Genomic DNA, 21,492 nt, shown 5'->3' on the forward strand with positions numbered 1-21,492 from the left:
CAGCTGATGCATCCTTCCCCAAAATTGTCTGAAGGCTTGGGAGGTTACAACAGCTATTGAGGAGGCAAGGCAGTTGCAAAATGGAAAGGCTGCAGGAGAGTGGTGAAGAACAAAGACAGAGTGAGAAATGTGAGTCAGGGAGGCAGCAAGCTGGGAAGATGCAATGGGGGAAGAGGTCAGGGAAGTTGTAAATGAGGGAGAAGATAGGGAGGTTGCAATGGGGATGGGTAAGAGAGAGGCTGCCAGGGGAGAAAGAAAGGGAGGCTATAAGGGAAAAATTTCAAACCTGTGAAAAAGGGACCATGCAACTTGCTAAGATTGAGGAAAATGTGAAATGATGTAAGTAATGAATTACTTGCAAATGAATAATGAACTGCTTGTTTAAGGCTACATATATTCAGAAGATAGTATATCAGGAAAATGTGGTGAATGCCATTGTATTCAACACTGTTGAAAAATGTGTTGCTGGAAAAGCGCAGGAGTCGATGTTTCAGGCATAAGCCCTTCTTCTGCTCCTTGGATGCTGCCTGACCTGCTGCGCTTTTCCAACAACACATTTTCCAGCTCTGACCTCCAGCATCTGCAGTCCTCACTTTTTCCTGTATTCAACAATGTGTCAATTGTTAAATTTAAATCTGAAACTGAAATCTGAAAGTCAGTAAAATGGTTATAAATACTTGGTTAAAGTTTTCCAGATTTCTGAATGTGTGATAAAAATGCAATAGCTGCGATCTCACCAATCTGAAAGAGGTGTTCAGTGTGATGGATTTTGTGTGTAGGTGTGCACATCATTTATTCTGAAGAAAAGTGTTTCTCCCTTCTGTTTGTTGCATTGTGCCAGATTAGGTACTATGATATCAAGGAAATGTATATACCTTTTTGTGTGTGGTGGTTCTAATTTTAATGGGCAATTGATAATTATTCAGTATATTGATAAATTCTTCCAGTTCTGCCTCTGTACAAATCCAAATTTCCCGTGCACCAACCCAACTACAAAATGTACTTTACATCACTGCAGCACCTAATAAAAGTCTCAGTGAGAATGAAAAAGTCTGTGAAAATCAATAAATAGGTCCCCAAAATTCAAAAGTAACCTTCAAAAGGAGCTACTGGAAAAAGAAAATTGTATCCTGTAAGCTATTTTAACAAAACAGATTTCTATGAGACAACAAGAGCTACCCACTGGCCACTTTGGTACATAACCCATTCACTCATGGACAACATATCCACACATGTACAATGAAAGCCTTGTGGCCATGTGAAATGTGTTCTACAACCTACTATCTAATGTCATGCAACGTCAGCACCTGAGGCTGATGGCAAATGTGGGAATTAGTGATTATGCTTTTTCCCCATTTTCTTTTCCTTTCATCTTTGTTTTTCCCCACTGCAGATCTTGTGTGTGAAAAGAGAAAGGCAAGAAACAAAGGCTGTGGTGAGAGGAGACTGAGAAAGGAAGAGGTTGCTGCTTAGAGAATGTGCAAATTGTAGATGTAGGAAACATATGGCATGAAAAAGAGCTAGGTGTGAGAATACCGTTGTATTTGGTGGTTACAGCCCTGTCACTGGCCACAGCCTCAGTAACAGTTGCCCCAGTGAGGGCAGCTATAATGCTCCCCATGTACATGAGAACATTCCACTGTGCCTGTCCTCAACTGGATCCATATTGCTAACTGAAGTTATAGATTTACCTTGTCCACCCAAGAGAGAGCAAATTATGTCATTGTATGTAGTGCAGTGTTTGTAGTATGTAGTATTTGGGTAATGAATAGGTGCTGATATACAAAAGCTGTATGTACCACATATGTGAATGTGAGATAAAGCTATGAATGTCAGGTATGATTGGTTTTGATAAATAATAGGGATGTTGTACATTGAGTAAGGTGTAATAGTAGTTCAACAGAATATGGCAATTGAAGATATTATGGTCCCTGTTGTTGTCATTACCGGACAAGTCAGATTACAGTTAGAAACCTAGCTTGTTTGATCATATTTTGACTTGTTTTGGTTTTATCAAATTGGTCTCTTGATGAAACATAAGCGCACAGTGCTGCCCATAGTCCTTTTAAAAAAAGTTTATTAACGAAAGAAATGAAGCTTAAATAAAATAAACCAAACTATCTACTTATAATACAAATTTAAAGTAAAAGCAATATCCCATTAATCCCATAAGTCTTTTATACATTGAGAATGAATAAAATACACTCCTGGTTCAGAATCCAAAGCACAACTCGTACAATATGCCAGTCTTGATAAGTACCAACTGGGCAAATTTATAGAGTCATAGTCACACAGCATGGAAACAGACCCTTCGGGCCAACTCATCCATGCTGACCAACTTTCCCAAACCAAAACTGATCCCACTTGCCTGCATTTGGCTCATTTTCCTTTAAAGATTTCCTATTCATGTACCTGTCCAAGTGTTGTATCTTTACCTGCAACTATTACTTCCTCTGACTGCTCATTCCACGGAAGAACCACCTTCTGTGTGAAAAAATTGCCTTTCAGGTCCCGTTTAAATCTTTCTCCTCTTAACCTAAAAAATATGCCCACTAATTTTGAACTCCCCCACCCTTGAGAAAAGACCTTTGCTATTCACCTTATCTATGCCCCTCATAATTTTATAAAGCTCTATAAATCACTTGTGACTTTAACATTTAGACTAGAACTGCAGAAAGCTTCTCAATGGAGCTAACCTATACCCATGCTTCAATGTATTCAATTTTAGGTTACCTTTAGATGGTTTTATCCCAACACTTCTGGTCTGGGACTAACACGTAACTCTCTTTCTAAGTTAACCTACTTCACTTTATAACCTTCCCTTCTCAGGAGCATGGGACTATGTAGCCATCCAATTACAAGGACTTAGCAGAACTACGCCAATCAAAGTAAAAACTGAAACCTAAAGGTCTCCCTCACTAAACTATGGGTCTTTTCCTTTTGCTTTAAAAAAACAAAATTAAAAGTTCCAGAAGTCTCTAATATATCTTGGAGAGCCCATTATTTACCATGCTAAGCCAAACATTAATCTAAAATAAAGTTCATTAGGAGTCCACAAAACCCATTCACTCTAAATCTAGGTCTCAAAACTATTTTAAAAGAACTGACCATGGCTACAGAAATACTTACTAGTTCATTTTGGACATCCAGAAAACCCACTGGTTATGAAGTGAAAATCTAAAAATCCAAATTTACGATAAATAATATGAAAAACTATATATCTTAGTTTACATTACACTAATCTAACATAAGGATATTTAACTTTTTGAACTTATGAAACTTATATCGAGGTTATAGATTGTAAATAGTTGAGGTCCAGCATTAAACTCTGTGGTACTACTCCATGAGTAACAGATTGTCAATTCAAAAATGACCAAATTCATCCCAACTCTGTGCTTTTATTAGTAACCAATCCTCTATCCATCCTAAATTATTATTTTGTGCAATGTACTGCTATTCCACTTCCCTTTCCTCCTTCCTACTTTTTTCTAAGTATTTTTGAATAATAAACATCTAGCCCTTCCCAATTTTAGCCAAATTTTGTTGTTGCCACAACATCATATTCCTACGAGGCTATTTGTGCTTGTAACTCGCCAACCATAACTACTGCACTTTCAGCATCTACTTACAAGCATTGTAAACATGTCTCTACATTCGTTGTAGTCTTTCTTAGTTTGCTGTCTTAGATGGAACTCTCCCTTCTCTAGTATTTTGAGGTGCACTCACCTTATGCACCTTATCCCTCTTTTCTACCTTTGAAATAGGAGCATTCATCCCTACGAATTTAAACCATTCCCAACCACACTAGTGAATCTGCTCACTAGGATCATATCATTTGTCCAGTCTTGTTGATGTGCAATCGATCCCTTTAGAATTGGTGCCTTGCATCTTAGAACTAGTCTCAGTGTTCCAAGAATGTGAAGCTCTCCTTTTTGGATCATTCATCAAACTATTCAATGGTTCTCACCATCTTCTTATTTTTAGTCTTACTGATGTGTGGTTTTGAGAAGTAAAGTCAGGATCACTACATGAAAGGTCCTGCTTTTAAACTTCCATCCTAGCACCAGGAAATCTGACAGTAAGGCCTCAATGCCCTCCCTTTCTATTCGGTCACAAGATGAAACACAAGATGACAAAAGCAATATCAATGGGACAAGAACACAGGACTCTAACCTTCTGAAATGTTAAAAATCACACAACACCAGATTATTGTCCAACAGATTTGTTTGGAAGTATTAGCTTTCAGAGTGCTGCTCCTTCATCATGTAGCTGTGAAGCATGATCTATTTCCAGGAGCTGGCTCTATTTCCAAAGTAGGAATTTACAAAATGCTACATGGACTGGCTGCCTGCTGACTGTGTACTTTTTGAGCAAAATAGAATGCATCTACAAATACAATTCTGCAAGTGCAAATTCACCCCATCAATTTATAAGTGTGTGTGCATGCATGAGAGAGAGAGGGACAGAGTGCGAGTGAAATAGAACCAGTCTGACTCAAGATTGAGATACAGACAGACTCTAACCTCACACTTCTAATGCATTGTCTGAGCTGAGATGTTACCTTTTTCATAAAACCTTAAGTTAGGTCATGAATGTGACTTAAAAGAAGTTCTGGGATTTGCATACTAATGAACCAAAAACTGCAACCCATTCTAAAAGATGAAAGACTTAACAGCAATCTAGGTTTGTTCAATATATTGTTTTAGTTGCATGACACTGCAATCTTTTGCTATAAATTCTGTCTCTTATGATATTGCTTGCAACTACCCGATGAAGGAGCAGCGCGCCGAGAGCTAGTACTTCCAAATAAATCTGTTGGATTATAAGCTGGTGTTGTGTGATTTTTAACTTCGTCCACCTCAGTTCAACACTGGCACCTTCACTTCTGAAACCTGGGATTCTAACTTAAAAGAAGTGATCTCAGAGTTGGATGTATTTTGTCAAAAGAAAAGAAGATTTAGAAAGATCTTTAAAATACTGAGAGGCATGAATAGTGTGAAAAAGCCACACAATCTGAAATGTTGCATTTAGACTAAAATCAGTAATCATGTTTATTTTCAAGTCGGGTAATTACTTGGAAACAGCAAGATACTTAATGTAGGACTGCTTAAAAAACAGTTACGATTCAATCAGTCCACAAGGGTTTAATGCATTTACCAGAAGGCATTAAAAATGTTTTTTAATGCCCGTTATGATCTTGTTTATATAGAGCGAGATTTCTTAGTCATTAGTTGAGAGCCTAGATTTTCAATCGACAATAATTTACACTCAAACAGCTAGAAGTGGGGGTCCAGATGGGCAAAATGAAAGTGTTTTCTTTATACCCATTCATTGTAATTGTGTAATTACAGGTGCAGGTTTTAAATGTCCAGGAAGCATTCTTGTGATATGACAATACAGTTACGTGTAATTCTTACAATCATCAAATAATTACTCATAAAAGGAGACCATTGTGTCTGATGTATCTGTACTGATTCAAAATGTCTCTCTCCATCATTTTCCCTGTAGCACTGTAAATGTTATTGCTTCAGTTAATGACATAATTTTTAAAAAAAAAACTCACTTCAATCTGCCTCCAGCACAATGCCAGGCAGAGCATTTCACCAGCTAACCACAGGTTGTGTAAAACAGATTTTTATCATAACACCATTACTTCGCCTGACAATCAGGAACCTTCTGGTTCTCAATCATTCTGCCAAATGGAAAGTTTCTCTTCACCTACTCTGTCCAGATCCCTCATGATATTGAAAACCTATCAAGTCTCCTCTTCTTTGCTTCTTCAGAAATGTATCCATCTAACTGAAGTTTCTCATCCCGAGAACTATTCTATTTAATCTCTTCCTTATCTTTTTTAATGACTTCAATCCTTTCTAAAATGTGGTGCCCAGAATTGAATACAATATTCTACTGAGATCAGACCTGGGTTTTATAGAGGATCATCATAACTTTCAAGCTTTTATATGTTATACCTCCACTTATAAAGACCCATTGAAATTTAAAATGGACAATTAAGTGGCAATAGCATCATCAGAGCAAAGTTGGTGGTGAATTTTTTGGAAAATCTTTGAAATTATTCAAAAGGCATCTAACCTATTGACAGCCCTTACTACATCTAAAGGGAACAGGAAAATAAAAATATTGCAAATGCTTAAGATCTGAAATAAAACTAGAAAGTTCTTGGAAAATTTAGCAGGTTTGGCAAAATATATGGAGAGAGAAACATGGTTAATTTTTCAAGTCCACTATGATCATTCTGGAAAGATTCTTCTTGAATCTCCTGCCCGAAGGCACACCTTCCATAATTATTTGTGAACCTGCAAATTGCTGTGATTGTTATGACACGGAGGCAGGCCTTGGGTCCACTTCAATCAGAATAGAGATTGAAATAGATGGTGTTAGAGTTATTTACACCCACATTCTAGTGGTCTAGCTAACTGAGCTAATAAGTTACTGATCATAACTTTAAGATATTATTGCATTAATAATGTCCTGCACCCCTCATTTCCTGCACTCTGTAAAGAGATAGAATGCAAGTTGGCCTGCTCATTTGTTAACTTTATAAATGAATCTTCCATTTATTTCCATCACCCTTCCATCCTCTCTTACATTTTATAGAAGTAGGCCTGTGACTTGCAATATAAGTTATAGATCTCTGACTTACTTAAGTTCTGACACAAGAATCTATATTCAAGTGTCAGTTGCATAAAGAAATAAACAAGTGCAGGTATTTATATACTGCCTTTTATGATCTCAAGATGCCCTAAAGTATTTTAATAATAATGAAGTACTTTTGAAGTTTAGTTTCAGTTACACAATTTCACATTAAAAATACAGTACAGAAACAGGTCATTCGGCCCAATTAATCAGTGGTGTCACTTATGCTCCCTCGAGCCTCCTTTCATCTTTCCTCATATATCTCCGGAGATCTGAAATAAAACCAGACAGTTCTTGGAAAATTCAGCAGGTTTGGCACAATATTCAGAGAGTGAAATATTATTAATGGTTCAAGCCTACTTGACTATTCTGGAAGAGTTATTCTTGAATCTTCTGCCCGAAACAACACCTTCCATAATTATTTGTGAACATGCAAACTGCTGTGATTTTATGACATGGAGGCAGACCTTGGGTCCTTACTGTGAATACACTATGTATTATTCACTACTATCTACATTAAGAAGTTTCTTCCAATTCTACCAAATTTGATTTATTGGGGATTAAATTGAGGAGCTCCAGATTTGCTCATCCCGAAATCTTACATAATAAGTTTGTTACGATAGCCTTTAGTCTTTACAAGAGGAAGGGCAGGCCCAGTCTGTTTGACCATCGCTGAAATGTTTACCCTCACATGATGTTTCATCCTTGTAAATCATTTTGATGCCCAGTTGAATACCTCTATATCCTTGTTATGTTACAATAACCAAACTTGTACATTGTACTCCAAGTGTGATCTAACTAAGAGACAATTAGGTTTAAAGTAACTTCTCTACTTTTTAACCCTAATTAGAAACAAATGATGGTATTTCAAGATTTTTGTGAAGATTTGTAGCTCAGGTTGAGGTTCGGGTTGTAAGCTTGTTCACTGAGCTTGTAGGTTTGTTCTCATACGTTTCGTCACCATGCTAGGTAACATCATCAGGTGAGCCTCCAGTGAAACACTTGTGTTCTATCCCGCTTTCTTTTTATGCCTCTTGGTCTATTACAGTGGGTGATATCATTTCCGGTTCTTTTTCTCAGAGGTTGGTAAATGGGGTCCAAATTGGTGTGTTTATTGATGGAGTTCCAGTTTGAATTGAATTGAATTTATTGACAATTGTACTGAGGCACAATGAAAAGCTTTTCTTGTGAGCAATACAGGCAGATCACAGAGTTAAGTAGCGTAGGTAAGTAAATAATAAGTAAACAGCGGCAAAAACGAAAACACAGGTACAGGCGAATGCTAAGAGTTTGTGAGTCCATTCAGTATTCTAACAACAGTAGGGTAAAAACTGTTACAAAACTAATTGGTGTGTGTGTCCAGGCTTCTGTAACTTCTCCTCAATGATAGAGGCTGTAGAAAAGCATTGCCAGGGTGGGATGGATCTTTGAGATTACTGGCGGCCTTTCCTTGACAACGGGGCTTGTAGATGGATTCTATAGATGAGTGGTTGGCCTTTGTAATTGTCCCGGCCGAGTTTACCACTCTCTGTAACCATCTCAGATCTTAAATGGCACAGTTGTCATACCAGGTAGTGATACATCCAGACAGAATGCTCTCAATGGCGCACCTATAAAAGTTGGCAAGGGTATTCACCATCATGCCAAATTTCCTCAACTGTCTGAGGAAGAAGAGACATTGTTGGGCCTTTGTAATCAGTGCATCCACGTGAAGAGTCCAAGAAAGCTTGTTGTTTATGACCACTCCCAGGAGCTTGACACTCTCTCCACTCGTTCCACCTCTGTGCTGTTAATGTGTAGGGCGGTATAAGTAACATCCCGCTGAAAGTCAATAATGAGTTCCTTGGTTTTGCCGGCTTTTAGAGATAGGTTGTTCTCAGTGCACCATTTTTCCAGGTCTTACACCTCCCCATCTGTAGTCTGTTTCATCGCCATCTGAGATTTGACTGACTATGGTGGTGTCATCAGCAAACTTGTAAATGGCATTAGTCTGGTATTTGGCGACGCAGTCATGGATATATTGTGAGTACAGTAGGGGGCTGAGTACACACCCCTGGGCGGGGGGTGCACTCCAGTAATGTAAGTGAGGGTGAAATATTGTCTCCAGTGTTCACTGATTGTGGCCTGTGGGTCAGGAAACTGAGGATCCAGTTGCAGAGAGTGGGGCTTAGTCCAAGATTACTAAGTTTACTAATCAGTCTCAAGGAAATGATAGTGTTGAAGGCTGAACTGTAGTCAATTAGTAGGATTCAATACCAACCCTCTAGAAATTCCCATGCTATCCTTGTTTAGCCTGCCCTAGGATGGATGTGTTGTCCTGAATTTTTGCCCATTCTATAAACTTATTAACGTCTTCTTGGTGAAATTCATTCCAGTACAGTCTATACCCCCAATTAGGTGTTATCTAAAATACACATGGTGCCAGCAGGCAAGTAGCCCTAAAATGCAGCCTAATCCTGTTTGAGTTGGATGCCTATTGTTACACACCAAGTCCCATGTCACCACCTTTCCATGCCTGTTGCTGGTGCACCCTGAACACAGGTCAATATGTCCTGCAAGGGGATCCGAAAGGAACCATGAGGATTCTGAGGGATCAGCAAACATCAGGTGCCAATATTGGTGGACGAGGGGTGCATTTGACTGGTGCCCATGGATCATGCTCTGAGATGTTGCATGGTGACCAGCATGGAGGCTCTTTGCAGCTCGGTAACCACTCTGACTTCCATGTTGAGAATTCCCAATGTTTAGTTTGGTCAAGGTGGATGATGGGAGTGGAAGAAGCATATTGCAAGATGATATTGCAATTAATAGAGTTGTAGACAAGCAATATTCTCTTTCAACAGATAATTCACTACTTCCAAGTGAGAATCTTGCCTCGCTACCTGGAACTTGATTAAAAGATGGAGTGAGTTGTTCCCAATGTCAATTTAGGCCTCGCTGGACTTCTCAGATGATAATGCAATATTTTGTACTCTAGCTCGTATCTTTCAGAACCCCCATAAGATTCCACCCTTTATCTATCCAGAGTTTTCAACGGTTCAGATTCTTTATTCCCTCTGCTCCTGCTTTATGCTGCACTACTAAATACATACCTACTAGAAGATTGACATGGCTAAAATAAGCTTTTTCTAGTATGCAGAAAGGTGGCATTAGTTTTATAACAAAGGAGAGTCTTAATGCCATGACATAACAGCAAGTAAACAATGTCCTGTTACTATCCAGGGTAACGGCAAACTTTAGCATTATCTCTCGCTACAATGGAGCAATATTCTATTTGACTGGTTGCTATATTCACGTTGCCATTTGTTTCGAAGGAATGACTGAAGAATAACAAAATCATTACAGTCAAATTCAATCCTTTGTTCCTATAATGGTAATGCCCACAATTATGTAATAAAAACTCCTATAACAATTTGTAACACTGCAGTTCCATCCTCTGGTTACCACGTAGCACTGCAAAGGAATTCTAATCACCACTTCATTTTATTTTCTCTCCCTGGTTTATTTCTCAGATGAGGCTCTACAATTAATACTTTGTCAGTATTTTTAGAATCAATATTGCATTTGCCATGTACTTATTTCTTACCCCCTCACTGGAGACTGCCATCAAAGCCAATTTCTACTTTTGCCTCACTGGCCTAAACCTTATGACTTAGGGTCAGCCACCTGCAAACCCCATGATGTTTTTTTTTAATAAATGTTCACTTTTGATGCTCTGCTCCAATTTCTGCTCAGTGACTGTGACTTCGCTCCCCACTCCCCTTTCTCTCTACTAATTATGTTTCCATGTTACTCCATGGTCCTATATTAGACTTTGGACTCCCCACCCTCACTATCACTACCAATGCATGCACATACCATTGACTTACAGTCCTTTATCTCTGGTTTTACATTTTCTTTGCCTGTTCTTGTCCAGTGTCTCTATTGTGCTCTGGCCCTAATTGTCTTATGAATACAAGAATGAAGTAGCTCTTTATAAAGACTGAATTTGCTATCTTGGAGAGAATATAGCCATAAACCGAAGAAAATCAGCATTGCAACTGCTTTCAAAAGATCAAAAAACACTTAGATTTCAGAAATAATCTGTGCTCCAAATAAGCTGGACAATAAAGCTATTATTGAAATCTCTATTTTTAATTTTCTAATCAAACTGTTCAGCAATTTGAACCTGGAAGCTACACTACCACAATGCCATGAGAGGCCCTTTTGTAGACTTTTCCTTTAGTTTTGTTTCACTTTATTATAGGACATTCTTTTTGACATCTTTTTATTTTTCATTTAAAGGAAACAAAAGGACTGAGTGCATACATGCATTACCACAGGATAGTGAGTTTTTTTAAAAAAGATTCAAGACTAAGTAACAAGAAGCAAATCCAAGTTTGAAGAAGCAAATCCAAACTTTAATGACATTTTAAAATCCAGAACATTCTAGAAGAGGGTTTCTTACAATTTCACTAGCATGGAGAAAAATAGCATTTTATCCAAATTTCTTTGTTAAAGCAATGATTTCTTCAATATTTTATTCCATATATGAATAAAAAGCTCAATCAGTTCTTAACCATAATATACACTTAGTACGATCTAATTCCTAAATCAAGCATTTATTTTAAAAAATTAAGTACTCCATGTATTAAATTGTCAGAATTTTGGTGCTAAATCTCGAAGGAGGAAATAAGGCATTTCCATTTTGACAGGAGGTTTTAGATGCAGATTATGAGATTAATATTCATCACAAGTGTAACGTGTACATGCAAGAAATTGTTTTCTTCCTGTAAAACTGGCTGGAAATTACAATACTGTGAACTTCTCCATCTACCCTAACTTCTTCCCACTACAAACACACACATTTTCTCTTTAGCACTTTCGTTTACAACTTTTTTTTAGATTCAGCTTGACATTGAAGAATTGTGTCAGTATACCATTACATATTTACTTAGATTGTTTGATTAATTTATAGGACCCTGGTCAATAGGAAAATATAAAAATCTTCTTTCAGATTAATAGCAAAGGAAAACAGCTAATCAGTGAATAAAATACCTACAACGAGACTGTATGCTCTGAAATAGATTTGCCGACTCCAGTTTGGGGCATTTCTGGAGATTCCTTTTCATTGCCAATCAACCTGTCAAGACAAACAGTCTTTGCTTTCTCACATTTAATATTTTTACAGCTGATAACAAGGTGCTCAAAGAAAGTAGAAAGAAAAAGACATTTTTAATAACATGATTTTTTTTCCATAGATGGCTCACAGCAGTATCCAAAAAAGTCTTTAATTCCTGGAGGCTCCAGGATAATCGTGGAGAGTTGGCAACTCTATTCTGAGAAGGTGTAAAAGTTGTAACTGGTAACTGTGAGCTTGGAAAGAAGGAATGCAAACCAAAACTTCAAATTGATAACAAAACTTTCAATTATTAGCCAAAAGCATCCTTCCTGACTCATGAGTAATAGGCAGCATAGATATTCTCCATATTCCATCCACACACCTACATAAAGGAAGAAGCAGCTGGATTATTATTCTGTTCTGTTGGCAGCTAGCATTAAAATAGATCAGCAGATTGTGGGCTCATCAAAATACCAGTGTTATGTTTTTCATTGTTGTCATTCAGTTACATTAGTCACCATCTACAGTGTAGGGGATGGACACAATGCAAAATCCCTATTACACTTCCCAAGAATATGTTTATCTGCAGTCTTTGGACAGTATATTTTCCTACATTTGTGTTTTCTATATCAAACACTCTTTAGGTTTTGCTAAAAGGAAAACTTACTATGTTGTGTTGCCTTGTGGACCTAAATTTAGCTGAAACTTGGGGCTTAATAAATCTATTTCACTTCGGTCCTTTATAAGAAGCATCTTGCATTATAAGTACCACATGGATAGTGGACTAACATTCAGTCTGATTTGATGATAATCTTCCTGAGGCAAGTCCCAAGAATCCTTGGAGCTGGAAATTTAAGTGACAAACTTGTGTGTTGATGTTAAGGTGCATTGCTGGGAGAAAAAGACAATTTTACTCAAAGGCCCAATTCATATATGGGAGGAAAATAAATACATGAGACAGAAGCTGAAATCAAGGGGGTATACATGTTTCCTGCATGCAGACTTTTGTGCCATTAAATTTCAAATGGTTTCAACAAAATGACATTAGTGAAGTCCCAATCATTAATGTAGCAGCATAGGTATTGCACGTAACATCAGTTACCAAAATGCTCCTGGCTACTGCAGGCAGAACAACAAAATCTAAGTCCTGGATCACAAATACATAAGAAATTAGAAAGATATATAGAAACCTGAATACAGTATCAAAGAGCTGAATATAGAAATTTCAGAGATCAGAATGTTTGCTTCATTCTTGCAATTCATATCAGTCTTCCTGATTATGTTGGCTTGTAGCAAATATGTGGTTTTATATAGTTTGTAACCATTCCTAGTAATTCATTATTCTTCAAATATGAAACCCTCTTTTAGATTTTAGCCTGAAACACTGCCAGATATCTATTTTATTATATATTAATCATCTCAGTCCTGCTCTCTGGAATTCTATTCCAAAGGTCTCATTCCATTACACATTTTATCACTTTCAAAAGGCTCTCAAAATAATCCTTTTGGTTACCTCCCTATTTTTTCTCCTAGCACTGCTACTATCCAAATTCCCTTCCTAATGCACAGTTACTTGGGCTCAGGACAGCAGAGAATAATCATTTTAAAATTTTTGAAGCCAACAGTATGCCAATCTTAGGTGGCATCATATCATTTTATTAGGAATGCTTTATTTCTGGAGGTTCAGCCAAGAATGACGATTAACTACATTTTAAAAATTGTGGGCAAATCAGATTCAAGAAATTAATTCCAGGAAGTTATGGCTAGTCCTCATCCACATATCTTCATGGATAAATGTCAGGTTGTTCACTTTAGTGGGAAAGCTAGAATGTCAGGTTATTATTTAAATTGTGATAGATTGGGAAAGGTTGAAGTTGGAAGTCCTACGCTGATCATTGAAAGCAAGCATCAGATGCAACAAACAGTGAGAAAAGCAAATTGTATGATGGCTTTCATTGTAAAAGGGTTGTAATATAGAAACTAGGATACTTTCCTGCTGCTGCAGGGTGTTGATGAGGCCAAACTTACAGTATTTTGTGCAGTTTTGATCTCCTTACTGAAGAAAAGATCCGCTTACCATAGAGAGAGGGAACAAACATTCACCAGACTGATTCCTGGGATAGCAGGCTTGTCATTTGAGGAGACTGAGCCTATATTTACTGGAGTTTAGAAGAATGAAAGAGGATCTCATTAAAACATGTGCAATTGTAGCAGACTGAACAGACTGAGTGCAGGGATAATGTTTCACTTGGCCTAGGGGTTCCAGAATGAAGTTATGGTCTCAGAATATATGGTAGGCATTTCAGACTGAGATACAGTGAAATTTCTTTACGCAAAGGGGGGTGAATCTGTGGAATTCTCTGTCACAGCAGGCAAGGAGGACAAGTCACAAACCCCAGCATCAGACCATCTCCTCTCTCAGGAATTGGAGTGCTTTTATGGGATTGCACACTCCCTCCAGTGTCAGGTATGGCGACACCGCCTGGGATACCTTATCATATCACCTCAAATATTTGTCTTGTTATTGGAAACCAAGACAGACAAATTGAGCAAACTTCCAGGTGGGGGATTAGTCCATGACATAAACTATATGGTGCAAAGCAGCATTTGGGGAAAGACAGACTTCTGGGGCTAAATTTTTCTAGTCATTTGGAGACGGGCTGGGAAGCAGCAGTGTGGCAATATGGCAGGAAAATGGAACCGTAAAATAAATTCAAGAAGCTCAGCCACGATGGCTGTTGGAAGCTCAGCAGCAACCTCACAATGAGTTATCACTGCCATCAGAGATGGATGCTGCATGTTCAATGGAATGGCTCTCTTGCATCAATGATATTTCCTGCACCCAAGGCGATGCCACTGGAATGCTCTTATTTGCCTAGTCTTTCTTTCCTCAAAAATCTCAACTCTCTTCAAGGGCACCTGGGTACGAAAGGGCCTACTGCTTGGTGATACAATCTCAGAATTGACAAGCCATAAATATTGGCATTGCCAAAGCTGCCGAGGGGCTGGCTCTCTGAAAGTGCTCAAAGCTTTCACGGTGGACCAGAGTCCTTAATTATCATAGGCAAAATGCCACAGTGGATTCCTGCCACATGCTGGAACGCAATCAACTCCCACACTCAGTTATGACAGTGGATCTTCAAACTCCTCAGAGTAGTTCAGCCTTCAGGTTTTCGGCAAGTCATCTCCACCTACACCCCCATTCCTAAAATATCAAATTAAAATTCTCTCTGTTATTTCATCGATGCATTACTTCAAAATACATTTTCATTTTAGGGCATAATTTTAGGGCATTTTAATGAGATTAATTACCTTACATACATTATTAGGAAAAAAAAGCATCTAAAACCCTGCATTAAAATTCTGCAATTGCATTAAATGGTGTCAGAAATTAACTTTATAATGTTGCCTCTTGTTCAATCCTAAAAAATAATTTTGTTCACATTATATTGAGTACCTAGTTGAACAACTGTCATTCACTACTGTTTGCAGCGTTTTGTTATGTATGTTGCTTTTGAACCTCTTGATTATAACTTCACAATCACTCAAATATCAATATTTTGTGTCTATTTGGATGAGAAAAGTCTTTCCCATTTGTCAAGTCTTTCTCACTGGAATTAAACAGGACAGGTAAATGAATGTATGACAAACTATCATGAATTAAAAGTGACAAATAAATACCTCGCAAGTTTAGTTGAGATACTCTAGTGAAATACTTAGAAAAGTGTGTTTGATTGCGTATCCTATGAATAACCTGTTAAGTATCATTAAGTACCAAACAACATTTTACAATTACAGAAGATATTACCTAACTGGAATGAGGGCCAGCTTTCCTTCTGAACAATATAAGATGGCTTAATGAGATTCCCATACTGAATAGCAATTGATGCTGCAATTCAGAGTTGTTTCATGCACACAAAACCCGAGAAAAAAACTGAAAGTTTCAGTATTTGTTCCTCCAAATACTGGAGTTAGCTGCAGGTACAAGGATTCAAACAGCCATTTTTTGCCTTGAATTCTAAATACTTTCAAACAAATTTCATGCAAAAGAATTTTCAAGACAACCATACTCCTTTCTATATTCTTCTCCTTATTAGATTCTAATGCATCCTGTCGAGCCTCAGAAAACCAATAAGCAGAATTCAGGCCTGTAGAATGTGTTTCATTAAATGATTTGTGCTTCCCTATACTGCGATGAGACTAACAAGTCAATATTTGTATCAACATTGCAATAAACACATAAAGGCCAGAGCTGGAGAAAACCGATGAAGACAGCTCTTTTTCCATTGAATGCTATCTTGTACCTAATCCTCATGCCATGGAAGAAGCCTGCTTTTGATCCTCCTGCTCCTGCTCACCCTCTCCCATCAGCGGCTGTCGTTTTTTAAGCTCTCTATGATATTTTGCCATCAAGGAGGCATATATGCAACCATATGCTCCAGCCACCACCATCATGATGCAAACAATGCCACATAAGACCCCAGCAACAACGACTGTTCCAATGGCTCGCCTGACACTGACTGGGCGGTAGCGTTGTCTCATGCAATCTGAAGTATGAAAGTAATGTGGCCTTGGGGTGCTGACCTCCTGTTTCACACAGGGAGGGCCTGTGACTACTTTTCCATTTCCTGAAGATTTATTTTCATCCTCCAGTTGGATGCAGTAGTTGAACATCTCTATGGGAACAGCTCTGAGATCTTTTCCACGGAGGTCTTTCGGCAGAGAACATTCAATTCCATCAAGTTTTCCACCTGATTTTAAGACAGAGTAATCAATTAATTAGGACTTGAATTCTGCCAGTCAAAACAGTACATCATATTTTCCCAGTGTAACCATTTCCTCAAGTAGGCAATATTTACATTTATTAAGCAAGTTTTAGCAAACTCATTTCACATGTTCTCATCTCTTTAACTGCCTCTCATCATATTTAGTTATTTTATTGGGACGAGGACTTTATGGGGACAATTCTGGGCATCCTGTGGGTAATGACACTCTGTCAGGAAGTATCATGTGAAATTGTTGGCATGCTGCTAAAGATTTTTAATCATATTTTCTCTTTTTTTTGTTTGAATTGATGAGATTCTCAGAGACTGAGCCTTTTTAAAATTCATTTGTAGGATGTGAGCGTCGCTGACTGGCCAGCATTTATTGCCCATCCCTTGATAAGGTAGAGGTAAGCTGCCTCCTTGAACAACTGCAGTCCACCTGCTGTGGGTTGATTCACAATGCCATTTGGGTGGAAATTCCAGGATTTCGATCCAGCAACAATGAAGGAAAAACGATATATTTCCAAGTCAGGATGATGAGTTGCTTGGAGACTCACTTATTGGTGGGGGTGTTCCTATATGTCTGCTGCCCTTGCCCTTCTAGATGGAAGTGGTCAGGGGTTTGGAAAGTGATGTCTGAATATCTTTGGTGAATTTCTAGTGTGCATGTTGGAGATAGTGCACACTGTTCCTACTGAGCATTGATGGTGGAAGGAATGGATGTTTGACTTGGCTGCGTTACACGCTTCGCATACTACCTTTCATAAACTTGGGGTTATCCAAATCTCTGATACCCATGTCCTAACTTACACCAAGTCATATTTGCCCATCACCCATCTGCCTAGAATACTACATTGGCTCCCATTACAGCACGACATCAATACTGAAATTCTCACATATGTTTTCAAATCACTTCATGGTATTCCTATCCCTTTAAACTCTTCAACCCTACAACTCTCTAATATGTATTCACTCCTGCAACTCTAGCCCCTCTGATTTTAAATACTTCATCATTGTTCACCATGCCTTTAGCTGGCAAGGTCCCATGTTCTAGAATTCCCTCTGTAATCCTCTCTGCTATTCAACTCTGCTTTGTTTCTAGAAGATAATCCATAAAATTTAAATCTTTGATCAAGCGCTGCCTTAATATTTTTTGGTATAGTTCAGTATCAAGTTTTATTTGATAATGCTGCCATGAAATGCCTTGGGATGTTTTTCTGTGTTATTGATGCAATATAAATTCTGGGTAAACAGTTATAGGCTCCCACAAGGCACGCCAGGAATCTCTCTCTGTTAGAGACAAGTGGTTATAGAGCTTGAGGCCCAACATTCCAGACTGATTTCAAGTATCTCTAAACATCAGAATCATCTAAGAAAAATTAACAATGAAATTCACAGCTGACCTTGGAGAAACCTGTGTGGGAGAGCTCATAGCAGGGGAGCAGCTAAGTGGCTAGTTTTAAAGTGTAACTATACTGTAGTTTTATGTAAATTTACCAATAGTCAGTAGAGTGAGTTCCTTTTTGATTATATGTTTTATTGAGATCTATCTCTTGATTAAGCCTTTAAAATATAGAACATAGGTACTAAATTAGTGTGGAGCAGTGTTTTTACAGCAGTAAGACTGTGCTATTTTCTGGGTCGGTAGGTTGCTAAGGTGCAAAGATGGCCTTTATTAGAGAGATGTACTCTTTTGGTTGGATGTGGGCAATTAGGGAGGGTTTCCATGTTACTAATGATTATGTCTGCAGGAAGTGTGTTTAGTTGCAAATCCTATCGGATCACATGGATCAGTTGGAATGGTAGTTAGAAGAAATGAGGAATTGACAGGTGCTAGGGAGTGTAATGGATGGCAGTTGCAGGAAGGAAAATAAACTGAAGATACAGATGGATAGGTAATTTTTTTAAAAGGTAGTAGAGGGAAATGGACAGTGCAGGAGTCTTCTGTGGCTACCCCCTTCTCAAACAAATATGCTGTTTTGGAAATGTATGGGGTGATGGAGTCTCAGGGAAATGTAGCACTGACAGGCAGGTTTCTGGTACTGATTGGCTCTAATATAATTAGGATACAACAGGTTCCAAGCAATTGATTGTGATAGGTGACTCTCTAGTCAGAGACATAGACAGATGTGCTGCAGCTGATGAAACATCAGAATGGTGTGTTGCCTCTCTGGAACCAGGGTCAAAGTTGTGTTGGAGAGAGTGCAGAGTATTCTGAAAGGGGAGAGGGACCAGCAGAAAGTCATTGCACCCACCAGAATTAATGATATAGGAAGAGAAAATGATAAGATTCTGAGGACAGAATATAGGAAGTTAGGCAAGAATTTAAAAAGGAGGTCCTCGAGGGTAATAATATCTGGATTACTCCCAGTCCCACGAGCTAGTAAAGGTAGGAATAGGAGGCTAGGGCAGATGAATGAGAGGCTGAGGAGGTTTCAGGGGAGGAGGATTCACATTTCTGGATCACTGGAATCTCTTCTGGGGTAGACGTCACTTGTGTAAGAAGGACCCAGGGAAATAGTGAGGAAAGAAATCAGTTTGAGACTGGTACAGTTGGGAAAAGGACCAAATCGAACATCAGGAATTGGATGGATAGAAATTTGTTAAGTCCAAGAAAGTTTTCTGAATCAGTGTCCAGATATAGAGAAGGTGCAAAACTTGCCCTACTCTCAGGAAGAAGAAAGTGAGGACTGCAGATGCTGGAGATCAGAGCTGAAAATGTGTTGCTGGAAAAGCGCAGGAGGTCAGGCAGCATCCAAGGAGCAGGAGAATCGACATTTCGGGCATGAGCCCTACCCTCAGGAAATAAGGCAGGGCAGCTGACTGTGGTGTCAGTGGAGGAGCATTTTGGGGCCAGTGACCATAATTCTCTTCGTTTTAAAATAGTGATGGAAAAGGATCAACCGGATCTAAAAGTTAAAGTTTTAAATTGAAGGAACGCTAATTTTGACAGTATTAGGCAAGAACTTTCAAAAATTGGTTGGAGGTGGATATTTGCAGGTAAAGGGGTAGCTGGGAAATGGAAAACCTTCAAAAATGTGATAGTGAGAAACCAGAGACAGTATATCCCTGTTTGGGTGAAGGTCAAGGCTGGTAAGTGTAAGGAATGCTGGTTGACAAGCAAAATTGAGGTTTTGGTCAAAAAAAAAGAAGAAAGCATATGTCATGTATGGACAGCAGAGATCAAATGCATCCCTGGAAAAGTATAAAGGCAGTGGGAGTTTACTTAAGAGGGAAATCGGGAGGGCAAAAAGGGGACAAGAGATATTTGGCACATAGGGTTAGGAGAATCCAAAGGAATTCTACAAATACATTAAGGACCAAAGGGTAACTAGGGAGACAATAAGGCCCCTTAAAAATCAGCAAGGCCACCTACGTGTGGCAACACAGGAAATGGGGAAGATACTAAACGAGTAATTGCATCAATGTTTTCTGAGGAGAAGGATATGGCAGATATAGAATGTGGGGAAATAACGATATCTTGAAAAATATCCATAGAAACATAGAGGATAGGAGTGGAGGAGGCCACTCAGCCCTTCAAACCTGCTCTGCCATTCATCACAGTCATGGCTGATCGTCCAATTCAAAAGCCTAATGCTGCTTTCTCCCCATAACCTTTGATCCAATTTGCCCCAGCTGCTATATCTAGCCGCCTCTTGAATACAAGTACTTCTTGTGGTAATTAATTCCATCGGATGAAAAAATGTCTCCTCATCTCCATCCTAAAAGGTCCACCCCGAATCCTCAGACTGCGGATTCCATATCACAGAGGAGGTGATGCTGTATGTCTTAGAATGCATAAAAGTAGATAAATCCCTGGTACCTGATCAGGTGTACCCTAGAACTCTGTGGGAAGCTAGGGAAGTGATTGTCGGGCCATTTGCTGAGATATTTGTATCATCAATAGCCACAGGTGAGGCACCGGAAGACTGCAGGTTGGCTAACTTGATGCCACTATTTAAGAAAGGTGGCAAGGAAAAGCCAGGGAACTATTGACCAGTGAGCCTGACATCAGTGGTGGGAAAGTTGTTGGAGGGAATCCTGAGGAACAAGATTTACATATATTTGGAAAGGCAAGATTAGGGATAGTCAAATGAATTCGTATGTGGGAAATTGTGTCTCACTAACTTAATTGGGTTTTTTGAGGAAGTAATGAATAGGATTGATGAAGGCAGAACAGTGTACATGATATATATGGACTTCAGTAAGGCATTTGACAAGGTTCCTCATGGTAGACTGGTTAGCAAGTTTAGATCACATGGAATACAAGGAGAACTAACCATTTGGATACAGAACTGGCTCGAAGGTAGAAGACCGAGGGTGGCGGAGGGTTGCTTTTCAGACTGGAGGCCTGTGACAGTGGTATGTCACAAGAATAGGTGCTGATTCCATTGCTTTTTGTCATTTATATAAATGATTTGGATGTGAACATAGGAGGTATAGTTAGTAAGTTTGCAAATGATATCAAAATTGGAGGTGTAGTGGACGTGAAGAAGGCTACCTCGGAATACAATGGGATCATGATCAGATGGGCTGAGGAGTGGCAGATAGAGTTACATTTAGATAAATGTGACATGCTGCAATTTGGAAAGGCAAATCAGAGCAGGACTTGAACACTTAATGGTGAGGTCCTGGGGAGTGGTGCTGAACAAAGACACCTTGGAGTTCAGGTTCATAGTTTCTTAAAAGTAGAGTTGTAGGTACATAGGATTGTGAAGAAGGCATTTAGTATGCTTTCCTTTACTGGTCAGTGCATTGAGTATAGGGGTTGGAGGTCATGTTGCTGCTGTACAGGACATTGGTCATGCCACTTTTGGAATACTGTGTACACTTCTAGTCTCCCTGTTTTTGAAAGGACATTGTGAAACTTGAAAGGGTTCAGAAAAGATTTACAAGAATGTTGCCAGGATTGAAGGGTTTTGGGGAGAGGCTGGATAGGCTGGCATTATTTTCCCTGTAACGTTGGAGGCT

At 38.8% G+C, this 21,492-nt stretch overlaps 2 protein-coding genes across 12 annotated transcripts in view; one reads left to right on the plus strand and one right to left on the minus strand.

Annotated features, from left to right (window-relative positions):
• The window catches only part of LOC122559589 (voltage-dependent calcium channel subunit alpha-2/delta-4-like), a 549,452-nt gene that overhangs the window by 267,966 nt on the left and 259,994 nt on the right, over window positions 1-21,492 (plus strand). The gene's annotated exons all lie outside the window — the stretch shown is intronic.
• LOC122559591 (leucine rich repeat transmembrane protein 2a) overlaps window positions 11,029-21,492 on the minus strand; it is a 97,155-nt gene continuing 86,691 nt past the window's right edge. For all 3 annotated transcript variants that reach the window (XM_043709343.2, XM_043709344.2, XM_043709345.2), the window contains exon 4: window positions 11,029-16,506. In XM_043709343.2, the coding sequence (XP_043565278.1) occupies window positions 16,067-16,506 (440 nt within the window). In that variant the 3' untranslated portion in view covers window positions 11,029-16,066. The remainder of the gene's footprint in view (window positions 16,507-21,492) is intronic.

This window comes from Chiloscyllium plagiosum, unplaced genomic scaffold (genome assembly GCF_037043375.1).
Source record: "Chiloscyllium plagiosum isolate Xiang-an unplaced genomic scaffold, Cpla_swu_hap1 HiC_scaffold_19, whole genome shotgun sequence".
Classification (NCBI taxonomy): Eukaryota; Metazoa; Chordata; class Chondrichthyes; order Orectolobiformes; family Hemiscylliidae; genus Chiloscyllium; species Chiloscyllium plagiosum.